We start from the raw sequence: 21233 nt of genomic DNA on the forward strand, positions 1-21233 counted from the left end.
CATATAATATAATTTATTTTGCAATGTTTTACCTGAGGAAAAGTTCAAAATAAATAATAATCATGACTTTCACATCCCATAGAAACGGAAAGCGAGGAAAAACTGGTTTCACAATGTTGTACTCCATCCTAAAAATTTTATTTTTGTAGGTTTGTACGGCAATCCTACGTTTGATTGTATTTTAATTGGATTAAATTTTACATTATATTCGAGTATACCATTTTTGATAATCTTTAGAAATCTATAAAAATAATTTATATTTGTAATATGTCTACAATATATAAATATTCTATAGAATTGTATTGAACTTACTCTGTTGCATAATATTCATTCTCAGTGATATATAAAATATCATCAACGTATCTGCACAAAAGTCCATTATTTGCAAATACAAAGAATATTTCTTTCAACATATTTTCATAATATATATCAGATAAAATTGGTGATACCCGCATACCTTGTGGCACACCATGCTTTATTAAATATACTTGACAATCTATTTTAACCTATAGTATAAAGGTATCAATTAATATTAATCACAACTCGAATAAGGAATTTTGTAAACCAAGTCCACTTCTTGGCAAAAGCTGTGAAGTTAATAAAGATATATATATTAATCACAACTTTAATATAATATCTTTGTTCTACCTTCTGTTCAAATATTAATTTGTTTATCTTAGCCACCAGTTTTCCCACTTTAACTAACTTTGTTTTTTTTTTGTTTATAACTGCCTTTTTATTTATTGCTTTCTTCAGATATTGAGATACAAATTGCACTGTTTCTATGTTTTTTCTATTTTTTGATGTAGTATATCTTCTTACCGCAATATAATTTTTGTGATTTAATTTTAACTTCCTACAGCATGTAGTAATAATATCATATAATTTTTCTACAAGATAGGAAATAAACAATGCTTATTGGTAAATGTCTTCTATTTTAAATGTGATAAATAATTAATAAATTATACCTTGTATAATTGAGCCAAATGCATCTTGTATATCACACCGCACATAATATAATCGATTTTTGGTTGAAGCTTTAAATTTAAAAACTGCCTGCTTGCAGCTTGCTATAGTTGGAGTTTCACTTTCATTAAAGTATGTGACATATAATTGCTGCAAAAATCTCAAAACAAGATCAACGTCATCAAACTCCTTTTTAGTATTATATCTGAAATTATATGTAACATATGTAATATATAAAATTTTGTTAATGGTATTTATATTTACTTGCAGCATAAATAAAAGAATTATATATACTTTGTTATTAATAAAGCTCTCAAACCAGAAGAACTTGGGATATATCTATATGTCCCAACAGGTATATTAAATTTCAACTCATTTATTTTCACAGGTACCCATGGTACAAGACCATATGTACTAATTTTTTTCTTTATAAATTCTTCTTGCATATTGCACCAATCATCTTTTGCAATATAAACCCATTGATTTTTAACTGATAACAATACTACATATTGATGTAAAATTTTTATTATATATCGTGCAAAGAACCAATGTAACAGTTTTAATACAATTATCCATCGTATTGTATCGTTGTCAATTAAATGCAACCACTCAATATTGAAAATCTGTAAAAGTCAGAGGTTTCAGAAAACATTGAATATTTTAAATCATTAGGAAGAAGAGATGATTTTGGCAAAAACAAAACTATTATCTGTTTTAATTAAAATAAACATACATCAAACTTGTTGAACAATGGTTGCATGTTTAACAATGCCCCAGTAGCTTTTTTTCTTTTCACAGTCCTTTTAAAAGCTTTTGTTATGAATTTATTTTTTGGAACAGTATTTAAAAGACAGCCTATCCTTCTTTTTATAAATTTAAAATTTTTTCTTATTCCAAATAATTGCGAAGGAATATTTTTATCTAATAGCAAATTAAAGAAAGATTTCAGTGAACGTCGATCAATTTGATTCTTATATTTTTTTTGTTTTGCATACTTATTGCTATCTCTTGCTATGATATATTTCAATTTCTCGAAATAATTAAATCTATTATGCCGATTTCTGAATGATTCTAAAATCGGTGACAAGATAGGTGTAACAACATTAAGATTAATGTCTCTGTAACATTCCTTAAGTCCAATATCTGTATTCAATATGTCACGACATATTGTTTGTCCCGTATTTCCACTCTCTAATATATGATATTTTGAGATTTTTGCCATAGTACGGCCTGTCTTCCTTATTCGACATCTAGATGCAAACAAATTCACTGTAGAATTATATGTTTCAATCGGAACCGAGTTTGTAACTTTTGTTCTTGATTTCGACTTTGAACATTGTCTGTTTAGAAATAATGTTCTTTTAACATAATATGAGGCATATCTTTTTCTACAAAAAACACAATTGATTTAGAAAAGAAAATAATCAAAATAACATAATAAATAACATTCATATCCTAATTAATGTAATCATATTTCTTCCAAATAAAACGAGATTTATATATATAATATAAATGTATTTCATATAAATAAAAACCTTTGAAAACTCATTTTGTTTTTATAATCTTCATTTAATAACTATTAGCGTTATATGTTTTACTACACATATAGATAAAAATTAGTTCAAAATAAAATACAGAATAAATTGAAGGAAATAAACGAGGGAAAAAATGCGACATAAAAAAACAAACATTGAGCATTGAGCGGCATCTCAGTGGAGAATAGAAAGAAGCATTAGCTATATAATATGATGAAGGATGCACTTGACGTTACAAATGGTTCGGGGCCATAGGTGCTTATTTAAAAATTTTCGAAAATTTCTCTAGATCGATACATCTATTTCTATTCCACTTGACGTTCAAAATGCTTCGAATCATTTGATTGATCAATCAGAGCAAAGCAATCTCTGCTCCTGATTGGGTGTATTTAGTACAACAATTGCTCATTGAACAGCTGTTTGTGATTAGTGTATACTTTTACATCCATCAAAAATCTAAAAGCTACGCCAATCATTAATCAAATGCTATTTGTGATGGCACGTGGAGGGCAGAAAGAGCGCAGTTATAAAGAACAGATCTTTTCCTAATTTTTTTTTCTAATCACAAATGCAAAAAAAGCGCGAAATTTAACGTGCGGTTTTCTAGGAAATTGCCGAAATTAGAGAATTATTGAAAATATTCTGCGTTGAAAAATGTATTACTTTCGAAGCGTAAAATATAACCTATACGAAATAAATAAATAATAACAATGAACTGACAATAAGAAGCAAATTAGTGTAGATAAGGGAGAATCTTTTTTTTTTTCTGACACTCCTATGCTTGTGTGTGCTGTCTTCCCGTGAATCTACATACAAATTCGTTTAATACTTTAATGATTATTGGGAATATAGGTTATATTTGACACCGTGCTGTTTTTATACTTTTCTACAGCGCTACAAGAGAGAAAGTGCTTGGTTTTAAAGATATTGTAATTACCATCGTATTCTATGAATCTTTTTTCTTCTTAAAAATATTTTTTTCCGTAAGAAGTTATTGCATCTACGAAAATGTTGCGAAGAATGAACAGTTTACTACAAATTGCTGTGAGTATATCTTGTTCACATAAAGAAATTTTCGACAAAAATTGGTAATAATTTCATGGAGAGTCTAGCACAATATAATCTTTTCTTAATAGGCTTGTGGACAGAAAATGAGGAGCAGGAATCTAAACTTTGTACCTATTGTAGTGGAACAAAGTGGACGTGGTGAACGCGCGTATGACATTTACTCGCGTCTTTTAAAGGAGAGAATTATTTGTCTCATGGGTCCGGTACGATATATAATTTTTTGTATACCAGACATTAATTTATAATCTTGAAACAATGCATTCAGTGTCTTTTTATAGATTACAGATGATGTATCTTCTGCGGTAATTGCTCAACTTCTTTTCTTGCAATCGGAAAGCAGTAAAAATCCGATTCATTTGTATATTAACTCACCTGGTGGGAGCGTAACAGCAGGACTTGGAATATATGATACTATGCAATATGTCCTTCCACCTGTCTCTACATGGTGTGTAGGTCAAGCATGTTCTATGGCTAGTCTACTTTTGGCCGCTGGAACTAAAGGTATGCGTCATTCTTTACCAAATGCTAGAATCATGACGCATCAACCATCGGGAGGAGTACAAGGCCAAGCTACAGATATTCAGATTCAAGCTTTAGAGATTCTTAAGTTGAAAAAACAAATCAATGAATTATATGTAAAACATACTGGCCAGGATTTAGAAAAAATGGGTACATGTATTTCTTTCTAAATATTTTTTTTTATAGATTTATGAAATATTTTTGTATTTAATAAAATAATTTTATATTCTTGCACAGAAAAGAGTATGGAGAGAGATAATTTTATGAGTCCAACACAAGCTAAGGAATTTGGAATAATAGACAAAGTGTTAGCTCATCCTATGCAAGAAGAATCTACACAAGCGACAATAGAGAATACGGCAAGTGCAACGACAAAACCTTAATATTGTTGGATAGGATACAGGTATAAAAGTTTGGTTTCATTGTTATTGTAACAAATGCATTAAAAAAAGTGTATTTATTAATATTTAATATAATATAAACTATTTATAAAACAATTATATAAACTATATTCTATTCAACTGTGCTTGTGGAAGAAGTATATTTACCCTTTTTCAAATTTTGGTATATATATAAAATATACTAACAACAGAATATGAATGAATATGGGGATAATATAACCACCTATATTCTTTCTTCGTGTTATATCTTCATAATTAGAGATAAGCATGGTCACTAAAAGCAAGTGTATAACTTGCAATATATGAAAAACCTATTCACCTTAAAATATAATATGATATGTTAAAAGTTTGCTTCTATTAAAGTTTTATAGTTCAATATATAATTATGAAAGTTGTTTAAAATTTACAGATTTATTTATTCTTATAAATCAGTAAATATATCGTTTTCATATATATACCCTGTGTTTGTATAATCATTATCTTAAAATTTTATCTTAAAATTCTGTTTGTTATTGTGAATATCACATGCACGCGCGAGTGCACATATTTTTATATATTTATTATTTTAATTTATATATTTATTAACTTTTTAAAAATTCCGAATACACACATGATCTTATTTGATCATACTCTGACAACAATTAAGAAAACAAAACTCGTACAAAATAATGAACAGACAATGGAAGACAAAACCTTGCATCCCAAAATATATACATATAGATAGTTTCGATATGTAAATGCGAGTGTTTTATTGCGCAGTATATCTTTATAACTTTTAATGATGTGTGTAGTATTTGAATGTATACTTAATAATCCTATATATCAAAATATCCCATTTAAGATCTATTATCACCAGAAATGCTTTATATCGAAAAAAGCTCTACAAAGAAATATATTTCATAAAAAGGACGGAATAGTTTGTGCTGTATAAAATTAGTATCTTAAAAAGGATTAAGTAAAATTGCCCATAAAAATCGATCATTGTAAAAAAAAAAAATACCTCAAGAAACTATTTTTGTCAAAACTATTATCATCCCTCGCGAAAGACCAGTCTTGTGCATTATTTATTTTAATGACATCCGTTTTGGAGAACCTATTGCGGACAGACTTGTGCGTGTGCGAGCATCAGTATGTCTTTCTTTTCTTTCGGAAATCTAAGTTCGCGTCCCGCTAATCGCGCAGTTTCAAGTTCTCGCTCGGCTAAAGCCAATTCCATTGCCACGACTCCACCACCACTCTCATGTTCTCTAGCTACCCAATCTAATGCCATTTGGCTACGCATATCGTCGTCTAACGCCCGATGACTATAATGCGCGACTACTTCCTGTCTACTGCATTGCCTCTCTCTCATAGCTTTTAAAGAGCCATTCCAATGAAGTAATTGAAAGACTGTCATTAGCTCTTGGAATTCCAACATTGTTCTTCCACGATTGCACTCCAACATAAAACGAAATGCACCTATACCTGTATTTGGATCTTCTTTCTCATCGCCATTTCCCTGAAAACATATATGTATAAACAATCATCTTTATTATAATAAATAAATTTGGATATTTTATTTTCTTGTGTTTGGCTACTGACTCCGTTTGGTGTCGCTGAAGGTTTTGCAAAACTGGCCCTTGCTTCTGCAACAGCTTTCTCAATAAAATCATCGGTAATTTTTCTCGATGGATGTTCATTAAATACAGAGTTCATCAGAGCAATTTTTGCAGCCGATCTGCGCGCTTCCGCCTTTGTGGGACAATTTTGAAAACTTCCAAAACAAGATCCTCCAGGAAGTGTTACATAACAAATGTAAGGTGGATTAGCACCAGGGACAGACTCATAAATGACTAACGCGCCATTTCTCAATTCTGCACCTCTGGCTTGTTTCATTTGCCAAAATTCTTGCAATGCTTCCACAACATTTACTGTATAAAAAAAAAATATATATATATAAAAAACTGTATATAAAATAGACAAATGCTCTCATATAATTATGATAAAAAATTAAAATAACATATTTTATTATACCTCTTCCATAACCTTGACTGTGCTTTGCAAAGCTGTTAACAACTGTATCTACAGCTTCTCTTAAAACTTGCTTAGCACGGGCATCTACCAGTCCACCTGTGACCCCCATATTTTCAGGAACGCGAGATTTTGTCTTAACTGGCATCATGCCCTGCATCACTCAAGAACTTGCACTCATTTACTCTGAAAGCATAATGTTCTCCTTCAATATTATCTCAATAATTTCTAAATTATGTTTTCACATGCAATCTCTTTTTTCATACTAAAATAAAATTTTTTATAAAAACGATATGTAAAATGAATGTATATAAAAGTATATAAAGTATATAAATATAAAATACATATTTACAAAAAGTGTGGAAATTACTTTTCAGGAATTAAAATGTTAAGCGTGAGAAAATGGACATTGGAATTCATCTGGATTCGCAAAATTGCGCAAAGTTTCTAGAAATATCACGAGTTCTTTATGTGTTACAAGCACGATTCACATTGTCACTGTTGACACTTGAATCCGCAATCGGGATTAAATATCATGCCGTGTCAATCGCGACGCGACGCGATCGCGAATACTCACCGAGGAATCGGCGAGACAATGCTACGCACACACCGTCTTCCTGGTGATGATCGTCGACGTACGGCGCGACAAGGGTCGGATGATGCCGCGACAACGGAGGCGAAGGGACGGCGGTTGCATCGGGTGTTTGAAGGAACCCTGGTGGCCCGACCGCGCGCACGGACCCGGATGCCCAGGAATTCGCGTAAATTACTCTCCGATCGGGGCACCGCGCCGAGCGCCGCGGGATCAAATTGCAAGACACATATAACGCGTTTAATGGCCCCGGACCGCTGACGATTTCCAGAAAACCAGGGCCGGGCGGCACGTGCGGGCGCCCCGCGTCCACCGTTCGCTCTTCGTCCACCTAAGGGTTTCGCCTTGTCCACCTAAATATCCGTGTTTTTCTCTTCCTTTTTGCTAACGGGGACCAGGGTCGCAACGTCCGGCGCGACGCCCGCGACTCGTGTCAACGATTCGTTCATTAGAGAAAAGAGAGAAAAGAGAAAAAAAAGTTATATAAAATATCGATAATTAATACAATTAATAAAATGAATAAGATAATATAACAAAATTGATAAAATTAATAAGATATGAATTAATAAACATAAATTAAAAGAACGGGATAAATTGGTTGCATAATGTGTGTAATTTGTAAAAGAAGAATATAATATATATATTACTGCACGAGATAGATTTTAATTATTCATTTCTCTAGGTGCTCTTCTTAACACGTGTATCATCGATATCGAATATCGTAATGCGAAATTTAATTATACATATATTGCATTATTGAGAGGCTTCTTTTTTTATGAATTGCATTCTATGTAAGATCTTTTTGCATGATACTTTATGAAAATCTTATATTGAAAATGTTTGCAGAAAATTATTTCATTGCGTGTCGTATAAATAAAAGCTATATAAAAACATGTGACATATAATCAAAAAGATGTTTTACCGTATCTTTGTACAAAATGTTTTGATCATTGTTTTTTTTTTGCAGTATGTTATTATAATAAGTGATGACAAAGTCTTATTATTATTACTTGCTAAAAACATTAGAAACCATGAATTATAGAGAAAATGAAAATTGGAACGAAAAATCATGTCACAATTTTATCTTTCTCTGTGATCTTCACAGGTTTATTTCTCGTATGCGTGGATTGCACGCACACTAATGTAAAACTTTTGTATATACATATTATATATATGTCAGACATTATCGGAGCAACTTGAATAATTTGCGATCTAGATGATTGGTGATTTTTAGGAGAGGATTCAGCGACAGATGCACCGTATCGTGGTTACTTTTGAAACTCCTTTATGTGAAATGTACCTGTGGGTAAAACAGTACCGTTATCATGGCACAATACTTTTATCTTGTTTCAACAGAGAATACTATTCACTAACACTAACACATTTCGACGTGACTATAAAATTTAACAAATGATTAAAAAAAAAGCTTTGTTTTTGTAACAAACATATATTTTGACATTTGCAAACACACTTTGTTTATTTTCCTACTTATTTAAAACTATTCTTTTCATTTCACACATAAATGAATGTATATAATGTTCTTTTATTTGTCATCATTCGTAAAGTGAAAATGGTTAAAAAAACATCCATCAAACTTTTAAAACCTTGAATACGAAAGAGACGTGTAACAGAGTATGATATTATATGATAATATTGGAACCAAATTACAATTAATTCCTCGCACATTTTATTATTTTTGAATTAGTAATATATCTCATCATTATTTTTCATTTATATTATATATCGACATTCAATTATCGCCACAAACACATGCACGTATCTATATCTAAAAAGTTGATCTTTACATCATTGATCACATAATATTCGATCGCATCATAGACATCATTATATATCATTATGCACGCGTAATAGACAGTCGGATAAAAATTCAATATACCGAGTAATTTATAGGAAAAAAGCGATGCTTTGATGAATATAAATCCCCTCGTAATCCGCTTCTTCGGCGCGAAATCGTATAGACATGCAGGTATAATATGCAATGGAAGATACGTGGCAAGAGCCGCGTTCCTTGCCCCCGAAACATCTAGCCGAAAGCAGGAAAAGCCCGCGAACGGCAACGATTTACGCGCGTACGTTTCCCGCGTGGTTACTCGAGTGCAACACCGTGTGCATAGGCTCGTGTTTGTATGTGTACGACGGATCAGCTGAGCGCCAGCTGTGCCGCGCGCCCGATCAGCCAATAGGCGGCGAGTATAGCAGCGCATCCAGATCCAGGCGCCCACCGCTTCGGCGTTCCCGCGAAACGCCAATTCACAAGCACTAGTAGTTTGTCTCGCGCGACAGAGAATCGTGTCCTCGCTTCCATCGTCTGTCAAGTTCTCTGTAAAGTTCACGTGCGTAAGATCGCGAGTGCATCCCCGCGTCCTTCGATACGGAAGTCCGATGTGAAAATCGCAATCGAAGGCAACGTGGATCGAGAGGAGAAACACAGATGTGCGTGACGCGCAGCTGCGTGGCTTCGGCGGGCTTTCGCACCTTCCGTTTGCCGCGCACGATCCTTTGAGCCCGATGCGTCTCGTCCCAACACCAGGACACGTGTCTATCAATCCAATCGACGTCGATTACCGTATTCCGAGGGGTAATTTCGGCCGTACGAACTGGTCGAGCGTGGCATCTCGTCGGAGGGACGCCGATCGTGGAGTCGCATTCGGACGGCCGGAGAAATCGGAGCCGACACGCGGAAAGGGAGGTATTCAGGAGTCCAGGTATTACGACAACGTCACCCGTGAAATTGTGTCAGAAAAATCTGGAAAATTTGCCCCCTCTTTGAGGTTATGTAGCGCATATAGAGGGCGTTACGGGACATGCAGGGGTTGGTCATCGTTTCGCGCGCTGTACTCCCGCGCTTCGACATCCACGTCCTCAATTTTTACCGGAATATCGTTAATTCGCAACTCGCTCATACCGCAGAATAGCTTGTAAAAGAGACGAATAAGTTTCCCGACCGTCGAGATCATCGCCGGATGAAAATCGTGAGACGATATATCGAATCAAAGGCGGCGCAAGAGGACGTGCATTATGGCGATCGGGTGCGTGTAGGCTTCGCGCGCTCCTCCGTTTTTCATCGTTTTCCCAAGAAAATTGTCGCATCTAGATCGAGGAAATTGGACGGACGCTTCATCCGAGAATCTCCGCTATCACGGGCACTTGGAAGAAAATAATTCTGACGGCAAATATTTTTCCTACAGGTCAATAATCACGCGACAAGATGCCACAGACTAGGTGAGTGATCGATGTTCCATTTGGTGTAAAAATTTAGATATATCTCTCTTTCGTGGGCACAGGATCATTTAGCGTACGATGAAATCGATTCGGCGCGTATCAATTGTCTGATTAAAAATATTTTTTTTCTATTCCCGCTCGAACTTTACTCCTATAACCTTTGTTCTTTGCATACCTTCTTTTCCGAAACTTTAGCAACTTTCCTTCAATAAAGCGATAATTTAACATCTTCTTACCTTCTCCAATAATCCTGTTTACAATATAAATCTGCAAACTAACGGCACATTAACTGCTCTAAAAAGATTGATGATTATTGCATTTTTGTACATTAGTAGGAAATATCTTTGTTTTGATTTATTTTGTTTGCTTTGTACAAACTGTTAGGGCTGAATAGAATATTAGGAGAAATTCTTGAGTGGGTGATAAATTTTCTTGTACATTTAGTTTGCAGGAAAAAAAGTCGTTGCAAACTTATTTGCAAGGAGGCAAGGCACAGTCTTTAAAACGTAAGAGACGTACAACAGGACTCTCAGAGGATTCGGAAAACATATATCCACCTGCTAAAGTAACGGCATTGTCTCATGTCTCGTATACGGAATCTTGTCATAGTACACATTCAGTAGATACTGCATGCACTCCTCAACATCAGACATCTCCATTGAAAGAACAGCAAGAGCCAGCTACATGGTCGGAATTAAGAACTGCAACTTGTTTTTTAACACCATCAGCCTCTAATAGCACATCTATTAGACCTAGTCCATTACCATCTCTTCCATGGGCCGATGGCACTCAAGTATGGTCTCTTATGTGCCTTGGGGATGAGAAAACTTTAATTCAGAGAAATCCAGAAATGTTCCAAAGACATCCAACATTGCAGCCACGAATGAGAGCAATTTTATTGGATTGGTTGATTGAAGTTTGCGAGGTGTATAAACTACATAGAGAAACTTATTATCTCGCCATGGACTATATAGATAGATATCTGTCTATTCATCACGATTTACCCAAGAATCAATTGCAACTCATAGGGATAACTTGTCTTTTTATTGCATCTAAGGTTTGTAAATTTTTTTATTTCTTCATGCATTTATCATAACTTATTTAATTGTTTGAAAATGATGTAAATAAAATTTTATTTTTACAATCTAAAAATATATTTATATTTAATAAGACAATTTCGAAATAAAGTGTTTAATATATTTACAGGTTGAAGAAATATATCCACCCAAAATCGCGGAATTTGCGTACGTTACGGATGGAGCCTGTACAGAGGAAGAAATTTTAGGAAAAGAGTTAGTGATTTTAAAAGGTCTTGGGTGGAATCTGTCCCCGATAACTGCCCCAGGTTGGCTCAATATTTACATGCAAATTGAATCAGGCGACTCGTCCAAACCAAACACTTTTATATATCCACAATATGGTGGACTGCAATATTCTCAAGCGGCTCAACTGTTAGATTTGGCAACTTTGGATGAAGGTTGTTTAAAGTTTCCATACAGTCATATAGCCGCAGCAGCAATTTACCATACTCAAGGAAGAGAGTGCGCAATAAGAGTATCCCGGCTCTCTTGGGAACAGCTTGCTCCCTGTGTCAAATGGCTCACAGCATTTGCCACTACTGTCGCAGAAGAGGAATCCCAGTCTCTCTTAAGGTCTACAATCACAACTATAGAATCACATTCTGGATCTGGACTGAAGGCCACTGTACCTAATATTGTTATGGACGAATCGCATCGCATACAGACTCATGTAGTCGATTTGAATATGTTGGAAAGGGCCCAGCAACGATTGGCTGGAGGAATTCTGAACGGCTACGCGAACGATTCAGACACGAATATTGAATCTGGTAGGCAAAGCCCGAACGAGAGTGGCCTTTTAACCCCACCATCTAGTAATCAAAAAAATTCTCCACTGTCATCATGTCCTACACCACAGTTACATCCTTATACATAACCAAGTAATTGCAAGCATTTTTTATATTACGTATGGTAAATTGTTATATTTACTATATTCGATCGTCAATTACTCAGCAGTTACAATGATTTATATAGGAATTTTTGAACAGTGTACTTTGGAAAAAGCAACGTCACATGCATATATGAGGAAATACTGATAACATTGGGCGTTGTGACACGTTATTGTATATAATACGATGTTTTCTAATTGCATTCATCGTTACAATTAAACGATTGAGTTTTAGTAATAAGATTCAGTAAAAGATATCAAGCATTTTTTAAACGTGCACTACATAGCACAATCAGTTTAACATCACTTAATACATACAATTAAAAAAGTGGCTTCGTGTTTATAAATGTCTTAAAACATTTATGGACTTAAAATAGGAGCCATACACATGGCTATTTTCTGTGATTATATCTACTGCACTGAAATTTCACATTTTATATTAACATTAGAATTAACTTATGTTTATTATTTTACAAATGTAAATGTAAGAATACCGAGAAATGTTTGTGCCTGCAAAAAGTGCCCTTAAATAAATATTTCTACCTGATTTTAAGAGAGAAAGAGAGAGCGCATTGTGAATAGTATTCTTTTATACAACGTGCTTTATTGTAATGCAATGTATTACGGCAGCACTTTATCGTGTCGGATGCATGTATTTTTATGTATATGTATATTATGGAGAATCTATTAAAAAAATCTTTATTCTTCTCTCTTAAATTGGAGTGAATGACGAGAGATGAACAAAAGGATCGAGCGTAACGGTAAAACGAAAAAAAAAGACTAATAATCCTTAATGAGTAAGCATTAAAATTTTGTGGTGAATTTTGCACTGCCCGGCATGTAATAATAACGTGGCAGTTTATACATATTTGTATGAAGAGTTTGACAATAAATAAAATCGCAAATTTATGGCATTGTAAATTGATTATTCTCGTATTTTCGAAGATTGTACTAATTTATTTATATTATTTGTAGAAAGACAGAAAGAAAATTATAAAACTGTCCAAATCTATACTTTAAACAATATACTGCTAAAAGATAATCAAGGAAAGAATTTAATCATGATTAACATCGATCGCACGTTGGCGCAACAGCTGCGACAAGGCGGGAAAGATCCGCGGCTGGCTCCCAATTTCAAATTGAACTAACTCGATTATCGAATATCGCGACCCGTTCGAGGATACTGCCTTACCGATCGACAGGAAGATTCCAGTGGCGCCGCGGTGACGCGCCGCAAAACGCAACGGCGCGTCCTGATTCGTCGCTACGTTCGCATTCAAGTTTGTCAAACGGCTCGCGGCCGTTAGTCAAAGCCAACGATCGCGATCTCTCTCCGCGCAACGAATTCGCACGCAGATACGTCCGAGAGACTAATCCGGCCGAAGACGTTCGCCAGATTCCAACACTGATGCGACATTCCGAGTGACCGAAGTAACGAGTGTGCGTAAATGTAAACACGCCTGTGCACGAATTCCCTTTGTTCTCGAGAAACAGTCGAGTGAAGTGTGTGCGAGTGCGTTGTCGTTTTCAAGTGCGTGTGTATCCCATCCCTCGTAAGTAGACTCATCTTGTTTCTTCTCGAATCTTCGCATTTTTTCCGGCATAAATTTAAGAGGGAATAACAGAGGATCCTTAATAACGCTTCACCGGCGCGATCGTTCGCGGAACAATGATTTTTCTCTAAAGGATAATAACGAAGAACGTCGATTTTTTTTAGTCAGAAAAAAAGGAATATAACCGATACATTTTCCATCTATTTTAACGTATTTATTATGAAATAATACACAATATAAGAAACGATATATTTTATCTGTGATTCTTTTAATATTTTTTTGACATTTCTTTTTCGCTCAAATATATACAAAGTGACGTTATCAACAATATTTCGTACTAGGAGATTGAGCGAGACAAATTTTCAAGACATGGAAGAAAGCACGACAATGCCGACCCCAAGAGGCATCGGAGGATCTGTTCGCGATGGCACAAGAGTCGTACTGAAAGAAATAACGGCAACGCTTCACAATTCGTCACAAGTTTATCCTATTCGACCAAAGGTACTCTTAATGAATTATTAATGAAAATTTCTCGTCATTAGCACCGTTATCCACTTTCATTTTCTATTATATGTAATTTAAGAGATTTATTTCTCCATGAAAGCATGAGCGAAAACATGCACTTTCGCGACACTTACACATATTTTTTGTCTCACATTTATTTGCATGGAATTAAATAATACGGATATAACGATATAGAGCCGACGCTACTTCTTCCTTTTATCCTTCTTCGCGCTCTTCTCTTTTCACTCTCGCGGCTGATAGTCAGACCGGGGAGAATGTGTATCGCTATAAATAAACTCCGTATCTCCAGGAGAGAGAAGTACCCTGAAACAAAAATAAGTTTTGCTTCCCGCCATACGGGAGCATTTCTTTGAAACCGCGGAAGAAAGGATCGCGGATTCGTTCCGAGTTTTGGCACTAAATCTTCGAATGTTTTCTACGATATAGAAAAGCTTATTGCCATGATACACTTTCTTCGAGATATCTGGAATATTGCCCATATATTTTGAAATATAATCAAATCTCATTCTGTTTCTCGCGATCAACTTCTAATAATTATTAGGAGCTCTGGGAATTCGAACTAAATGCCTTCTCGTCTTTAATTCTATTATATTCGAATTTATTTTAAACTCGAAAACAAATTAATTAGCAGTAATATAATTAAAGCCTCTACGAATGTGAATATAAGTGTCAGTATAATTGAACGCGATATCATATACTGTCAGATTTAATAATAATGTAGTCTCTATGTTTTGATTAGATTTAATTTCACATAAAATATGTTTTTTATAACAAACTGTACAGTATGTATTTCTGAACATTTTAATTTGAAAATTTACATCTATCCGTATGTGTTCACACATTGATTAGGACATATACACACACATATCAATGCAGCGCTAAATGCTTAATGCTCAATGTATATTACAGGTGTTCTAATAAATCGGCGATAAAGATATGCTCACACGTTTTCATCGAATCGTCTCATTCCTATTCTTCGCATTGAGGATCTCTTTCGGTGTCTTCGTCTGGAAATCAGCTCTGTTCAGCTCCTTCAGCAATCACTACACACTCGACGATGTACTTATCTCTTATCTCATCACACTCCGTTACCAAGTATAGTCGTATTGCTCCAGATAGCGCCACCCTGGTCGTGAGACTTTCACGCGGCTCGATATGACCAGAGAAGTCCTGTTCCCACCACTTTTCTCCATAGTTGGTGATCTTTGCGGCATAATGTCCGTACGGCGTGTGCGCGGCTACTGTACTGTACTGCTCGACGGTGCGACGAGAGTTTAGTATGCACCACCGTGGCATCACGGCGGAGGCGATGATATTCGCGGAACAGCTTTTGCCGAAAACCCGGTCGACGCGCCACGACATCGTCGTGTGAAGCTTTCCGCGGCGCCGAGGATTAATCCCGATCTCGTTTCATAAAAAGGTGAGACGATCATCCCCATTGTCTTTCCCCTTTCTTCTCTTTTTCGACGACGACGACGATGACGACGATGACGACGACTCCTTGCGCGTGCACATGCACGTACGTGCGCCGTGCCGCCGAGTCTGTCTCGTTTCGACCGATGACGACAGTGGTGGTAGTGGTGGTGATAGTGGTGGACTTGTGGAGTATCGACTAAGGAACGCGTCGGTCTAATATTAGAATTTCGACGCGAGATAGATATCTGTCGTTGACCTCCCGCCGCGGGCCCTAATTTTGGGTCCGCTTCCGCGGAAAACATTCCTCTCGATTTCGTTACGTATCACGAAACGTCAATCACGTCGTAGATTCCGGACGTTAAGGATGCGTTAGAGCGACGAGCGTCNCGATCGTCGTGTTGAAGAAGGACTTGACTTGACACTTGCCGCATCATACAATCTTATCAGCCGCTTTCTTTTATCTACTACTTCTACTATATGTATTTTTTATCTGTATTTTATTATTTCTGTTTTTATCGCCATTGCCGCCTCCTCTCGTTCTCGTTGATTATAATGGAGCTCTCTTAATAAATATATTTTTTCTGTTAATCGGGCAGATCCTGTATAGAAAATACAAATTCACAATTTATATATATTTTCGGACTATTCTCTAATTATTTCTTGCTAATATATTAAAGAATTTCATCTTACGCGATGTAATTATTCGGTAATTCTCTCTACTAATCGATATGTTTTTGTGTCTACAAAGGTCAATATCCGACCCAATTTAATGACACGCTATAACTGTGATAAAGAATTAAGTATTTTCGCATTTGGGTTGCATCACTTAATGCGGCTTAGAAACACCATCGTTTATATCGAAGTGTTAAGAGAGGCGCGCTTAAATACGGGCTCAGAACTAAAGAGGGTAGATCATCTTAGAGGGATGAGAGAGAGACACACCCCGAGATAGTTCTGAAGCCTCCGTAAGCGTGGTCAAATGAGAATGAGTCATTGCGTGATGGTTGCGTTGCAGTCTCGATGATGTCAAGAGCGCGCCGAATAAGGAGCGCGAGAGAACTCGTGTTTTTCGTAACGGATTAAATTCGACTTTGTCATCTACATCTTACGTTTGTTGTTCATTGACCTCGTTTCCAAAAGATAAGCTTGTGCGTTTCACGTTCCCAATCTTCAGTTTTTCACTTTTGAAGATAAATAACGCTAATAAATTTCCTCGCGAATAAAGCGATAAATTATCACGGTCAGATAAGTTTTGTTAATGATAGTGAATTATATTCGATATTTATTACGATAAAGAAAGAGACAGCGAAGATATTGATATCCATGCAGTCGTGAAATAAAAATGTTGACCGAGTGCCGAAAATATTAATGTTTAAAATAATAATATTTATGTCAATCTCTCAAAATAATTCACGCGCGGTAATGTTTTTTCGACGGAGGACAATTGTGTCAAGGGTAAAAGCACAGAAGGGGAAGTGAAAACGTCTCGACGTGGGGTTCTTCGAACCCGCGAGTAAATATGGGACCACGTTGCGTGTTAGTGACAGCCAAAAGTGGAAGTCCTCTTGCGAGAAATTATGGGGAATCCTCTCTCGAAGGTACAAGTTCGCATGTTACCATGTATAACAAAGTGTTTCATTATTATTTCTTTCTACGTATCTCGTTTGTTGCATCACGCAAGAATTATGTTGCTCGGCAGCGCGGATACTCAGTTAATTACCACGTGAGATAAAATCGTTCGTAAATATGATTTCTGCCATTAGAATGCCCATTGTTATCTTGTGTTGTGTATCAAAAAAAGAATATCTTCCTTCCTTTGCTCATTTTCACAATAGTTGGTGTTAGTTTATATATATATATATATATATAGTGTTAATAACTACACAGTTATATAGTTGAATATATACTTAACACTGAATAGAGTAGAGTGAACGAGTGTCAATTTAAACGAGTCACGAAATAAATTTAATTAAGTTTTACGTCTTTTCATGATACGTTACGGTGTTTTTTGTAGAAATATATATTCCTATGATCTTCCAATTGCGTGATGATTTCACGTTCCTCTGTGTTTAATCGCCGCATACCGTTATATCCGTGCACTCTAAGCCGCAAACTGACGAATGTATTATGATTTCCAGCGTCTCCTTCCTCGATGTGGAGCAGCAGCTGTTTTTGCGTAACCGTGTCGCTGTCTTGCAAAGGCTAGCGGAACTGTGGCATGAACAGTGGCCAAAGCCTTTCTCTCTCGATATGTTTTATAATTAGCCCGAGCGAGGCGCGAGACAGTTGCGCAATTTCTTTCACAAAAAATCGCCAGACTGTCAGCTGATCATTGCGACGTAGTCGCAATGTTCCCAGTGAACGTTAGTATTTCACGAATTACACCGCTCGGCTACGATCGATGCGGCATGGAATATATCAATAAACTTTTGCATCGTGCTACCATGAGTCCAACATCTCCTTCGCCTACGCAGACGGTATATTTTGTGTCGCGCATACTTTCGAAGACGTTTTCTATCAAAATCTCGCAATTGACACACTTATTTGTCATTATCTCTGCGTTACATTGAAAGATCGAAGAAAGTTACTTCTGTATGCCCAACGAAAAATTCGTACTGTGTATTATTATAAAATTCTTACAAGGATTCCCGTCGGCTGAATATTTAGCGAATGCCTCATTTAAAATCTTATGGGAAAGAAGACAAGAAAAGAGCGTTTCCGTGAAACATTTTAACGCGCCTTTTTATTTTCAGACGCTCAACAACGTGTTGAAGACAGCGGAGCATGAGGTCAAGGTCCATTTCGCCCGTGAATTTGCCGATGTAATATCAGCCGCGGAGAACCGCTGCTCGGCTCCGGAAAGTCTCTCGTCAGCTAGCAGTTTCCACAGCCTTAGCAGTACTCTCAGCACGAAAAGCAGCAGTGGTATATGTCCCGATTCGACGCTCGAAAGTTCAGACGACATTGCAGACACATCTTACGTCAACTCCAACATACCCGGCTTGGAGGATTTGATCGCTGCGTGCGCCAACATCCATCTGGAAAGTGAGCGTGACGCTACCCAGGATCTCAGTCAGGATCAAACTTTTGCATCGGCCACAGATGAGACGCCGTTTCATGCGAGCGATTGTTCTCTTAACGAGGATCTGCCGAATAACGCCAGTAATGAGACGCAAGTGATCGAGACAAATACTGAATTACATGAGACAACGTATGTATCATTGAACCAAACGAATACTTTTGGGCCGTCTAAGAGCGCGCTTCCTATTCAAGATTCGCAATTTGTGACTTCGTACCCGGTGGAGGAACATGCATCGCAGATAGAAGAATCGATCGATAAATGTATTCTATCACAAGAAAGTGATAATATAGCTAATAATTCTGCGACATGTGGCATTGCAACTAATATTGTAAAGATCTCATCGCCAACGAATAATGTAGATGATAATCGATCGAACGTAATAACTACCATTTCATATGACGATTTAATTCCCAACGTTACCAGATTCGATGAAGAACAGAGCGTAGAAAACAATTGCAACGTCGAAACATTAGAAAATCCAAAATTGTGTCCTGTCGAAGTTCCATCCATATCCTCGTTAGCACAATATGCAGAGGGCCCTTCATTACCCAATATATCCAGTATATCGTTATCGTTAGAAGATACCGATAGTAAATCAAAGATAAATAGTGAACAGGATTTATCAGAACTTAAAGAAGAAACGTCATTAACAGTGTTATCACCTTCCAGTTCTGTTGTTCAACCAGAAAAAAATAAAGTTACCAAGGAACAAGATTTGTTACGATTGGATAATTGTGTTGTATCAGATAACCAAGAAGACAGTACACAACTACTAAACAAGACCAGTATTATAGAACCAAAAATATTGGAAGTTAAGGAAAACTTGCAAACGAATGTCGATAGAGAAGATTTAGAAATAACCAATAATGTGGTATTGAATGAAACGCAGAGTTTTTCACCTGAAAAAGAAATAAATAATGAGACTCATGTTATAGAAAAACAATGTAACCCATCAGAAACTATAATTATAGAAAAAGAAGAAAATATCGTGAATAGTACAGTTTCGACGGATGTTAAAGAAAAGGAGACTATCGAAGAAGATCTCGATCGTACGCTTACATTGCAAGAAGTAGATATAAACTTTGCATTAGATGAAGAACAATATCAAGGATTTCAGCCTCAACGGCAAAGTACTACATTGTCGTTGAGCAACAAACAACCAGATTTCGAAGAATTCAGATCCACAGTGGAAAAAGTTACTAATGAGTTGCTCAATCCTTCACAGGAACTCGTGGAAGAGACAGATCAGTTTATCAGCGCAACAGATGAAAGTAAGTATAGTATATTGGACATTCTTAAGACTTTCCTTCGCAAATTTGTGAGATTTTTTAATTGACTGATATTGTTTTGCAGTTTTTCAAGATCCTTCGACATTTGACTTCTTTTTAACACGAAGTAATTCTAAGCATACAGATCGTCTTAGAACAGAATCTTTGTATGTTAAATTTGATCCATTGATATCGAATACCAGCATGTTGCCTCAAGGTAATGCCCCGCCAATAAATGAAGAGCAAAATGGCAAGAGCGAATCGCCTCTGCCTGATGTTGGTACACCAAAACGTAATCCTGCCATAGCAGCTATAGATAGGCTGCTTTTTTATAGTCCTCTTCCTAGCGGAACGATGCAAAAGTTAGAAGAAGCTCAAGAAAAAAATGTAAGTAAAAATCTATAAAAAATCTAAGTAAAAATTTGTATATATTTCTATAATACCTATATATATGTATAATTTCTATTATACCCAAATTTTAAATCTATCATAACAAAATTTTTTCAGGAGCAGCCAGTAGAAGAGCCTAAATCTGATGCACCACTCATTGCAGATCATATAGACATGAGTAAGGAACTTGAAATTGTAAGAACGACGGTACTACAATTAGAAGAGGAATTAGAAAAACAGAAAAAGGAGCATGAAGCAGAATTGGAAAGGCAGAAAACAGCTTTTCAGGAAAAAATTAACAAAATGCAGATGCAAATGGCACAAGAAATAAAAACCAAAACTCAAATGACGTAAGTGATTTATTCAACATAAGATATATACTTATTATATAAATAAATAAAACTTATATATTAGCTTGTATAAATCGTGAATAAAATATAGAAATAATCAATTTTTAGGGTTGTTGTGGAAGAATACGAGAAATCGATTAGCAGATTACTCACAGAGCGGGAAAGGGATCGTACAAACTTTGAACAAGAAAAGGCAAAATTGCAAGAAGAGTTGCAAGCTGCAAATCACCATCTAACTAATACGGAAGCGGCGTTTAACGATGTACATCAAAAGTATGAGAGACTCAAAGGGGTTGTATCGGTGTACAAGTGTCGCTGTCTTGCAAAGGCTAGCGGAACTGTGGCATGAA

At 36.0% G+C, this 21233-nt stretch overlaps 5 protein-coding genes across 13 annotated transcripts in view; 3 read left to right on the forward strand and 2 right to left on the reverse strand.

Moving 5' to 3' along the window:
- Positions 1–2741, reverse strand: part of LOC115244142 (telomerase reverse transcriptase-like) — a 3917-nt gene extending 1176 nt beyond the window's left edge. Inside the window, exons 1-8 of one of the 7 annotated variants that reach the window (XR_003885330.1) lie at positions 2502–2741; positions 1700–2354; positions 1261–1589; positions 969–1171; positions 649–890; positions 313–506; positions 219–241; positions 33–128 (exon numbers count right to left, since the gene is read on the reverse strand). Coding sequence is in view for 4 of the 7 variants with exons in the window: in XM_029821556.1 (XP_029677416.1) it covers positions 33–128; positions 313–506; positions 649–890; positions 969–1171; positions 1261–1589; positions 1700–2354; positions 2502–2515 (1733 nt within the window). In the remaining 3 variants the exon portion in view is untranslated. Of the gene's footprint in view, positions 1–32; positions 242–312; positions 507–648; positions 891–968; positions 1172–1260; positions 1590–1699; positions 2355–2501 lie in introns of those variants that run through there. The other 6 variants (XM_029821560.1, XR_003885329.1, XM_029821558.1 and 3 more) reach the window with 6 other exon arrangements.
- A 384-nt stretch (positions 2742–3125) lies between these two features.
- LOC115244144 (ATP-dependent Clp protease proteolytic subunit) lies at positions 3126–4606 on the forward strand. Its single transcript, XM_029821563.1, has 4 exons — positions 3126–3545; positions 3638–3772; positions 3848–4238; positions 4326–4606. Exons 1-4 carry the CDS (start codon positions 3510–3512, stop codon positions 4469–4471), a joined length of 708 nt encoding a protein of 235 aa, XP_029677423.1. The 5' UTR covers positions 3126–3509; the 3' UTR covers positions 4472–4606.
- LOC115244143 (protein limb expression 1 homolog) lies at positions 4540–7383 on the reverse strand. Of its 2 annotated transcripts, none has more exons than XM_029821561.1 (4): positions 7077–7383; positions 6503–6685; positions 6071–6399; positions 4540–5987 (listed from the first exon to the last, which is right to left on the reverse strand). In XM_029821561.1, exons 2-4 carry the CDS (start codon positions 6657–6659, stop codon positions 5583–5585), a joined length of 891 nt encoding a protein of 296 aa, XP_029677421.1. In that variant the 5' UTR covers positions 6660–6685; positions 7077–7383; the 3' UTR covers positions 4540–5582. The 2 variants fall into 2 exon arrangements, with proteins under 2 accessions (XP_029677421.1, XP_029677422.1); XM_029821562.1 differs by lacking the exon at positions 7077–7383 and adding an exon at positions 6870–7044.
- Positions 7384–9422: 2039 nt separating this feature from the next.
- Positions 9423–13077, forward strand: LOC115244192 (G1/S-specific cyclin-E1). 2 transcript variants are annotated; one of them, XM_029821645.1, is made up of 4 exons: positions 9423–9817; positions 10301–10334; positions 10779–11391; positions 11541–13077. In XM_029821645.1, the coding sequence occupies exons 2-4, from the start codon at positions 10321–10323 to the stop codon at positions 12285–12287; spliced, it is 1374 nt and encodes a 457-aa protein (XP_029677505.1). In that variant the 5' UTR covers positions 9423–9817; positions 10301–10320; the 3' UTR covers positions 12288–13077. The 2 variants fall into 2 exon arrangements, with proteins under 2 accessions (XP_029677505.1, XP_029677507.1); XM_029821647.1 differs by having other exon boundaries at positions 9423–9801.
- A 569-nt stretch (positions 13078–13646) lies between these two features.
- On the forward strand, positions 13647–21232 carry LOC115244208. The gene is made up of 6 exons (XM_029821665.1): positions 13647–13852; positions 14194–14353; positions 18547–20146; positions 20229–20530; positions 20651–20883; positions 20992–21232. The coding sequence occupies exons 2-6, from the start codon at positions 14222–14224 to the stop codon at positions 21230–21232; spliced, it is 2508 nt and encodes an 835-aa protein (XP_029677525.1). The 5' UTR covers positions 13647–13852; positions 14194–14221.
- The last annotated feature ends 1 nt before the right edge of the window (position 21233 follows it).

The sequence above is a fragment of the Formica exsecta genome, unplaced genomic scaffold (genome assembly GCF_003651465.1).
Source record: "Formica exsecta isolate Colony F162 unplaced genomic scaffold, ASM365146v1 scaffold80, whole genome shotgun sequence".
NCBI classification, from domain to species: Eukaryota; Metazoa; Arthropoda; class Insecta; order Hymenoptera; family Formicidae; genus Formica; species Formica exsecta.

Bases quoted from the DNA above. Each gene is read 5' to 3' on its own strand.
- LOC115244144 (XM_029821563.1), top strand. From the start codon at position 3,510: ATGTTGCGAAGAATGAACAGTTTACTACAAATTGCT. The intron at 3,546-3,637 runs GTGAGTATATCT...TTTTCTTAATAG, and splicing joins ACAGTTTACTACAAATTGCT to GCTTGTGGACAGAAAATGAG. The intron at 3,773-3,847 runs GTACGATATATA...GTCTTTTTATAG, and splicing joins TTATTTGTCTCATGGGTCCG to ATTACAGATGATGTATCTTC.
- LOC115244143 (XM_029821561.1), bottom strand. From the start codon at position 6,659: ATGCAGGGCATGATGCCAGTTAAGACAAAATCTCGCGTTCCTGAAAAT. The intron at 6,400-6,502 runs GTATAATAAAAT...TTTTTTATACAG, and splicing joins CAGTCAAGGTTATGGAAGAG to TAAATGTTGTGGAAGCATTG. The intron at 5,988-6,070 runs GTCAGTAGCCAA...ATATGTTTTCAG, and splicing joins CTTCAGCGACACCAAACGGA to GGAAATGGCGATGAGAAAGA.
- LOC115244192 (XM_029821645.1), top strand. The intron at 11,392-11,540 runs GTTTGTAAATTT...ATATATTTACAG, and splicing joins GTCTTTTTATTGCATCTAAG to GTTGAAGAAATATATCCACC.
- LOC115244208 (XM_029821665.1), top strand. From the start codon at position 14,222: ATGGAAGAAAGCACGACAATGCCGACCCCAAGAGGCATCGGAGGATCT. The intron at 14,354-18,546 runs GTACTCTTAATG...TTTTATTTTCAG, and splicing joins TTTATCCTATTCGACCAAAG to ACGCTCAACAACGTGTTGAA. The intron at 20,531-20,650 runs GTAAGTAAAAAT...AAATTTTTTCAG, and splicing joins AAGAAGCTCAAGAAAAAAAT to GAGCAGCCAGTAGAAGAGCC.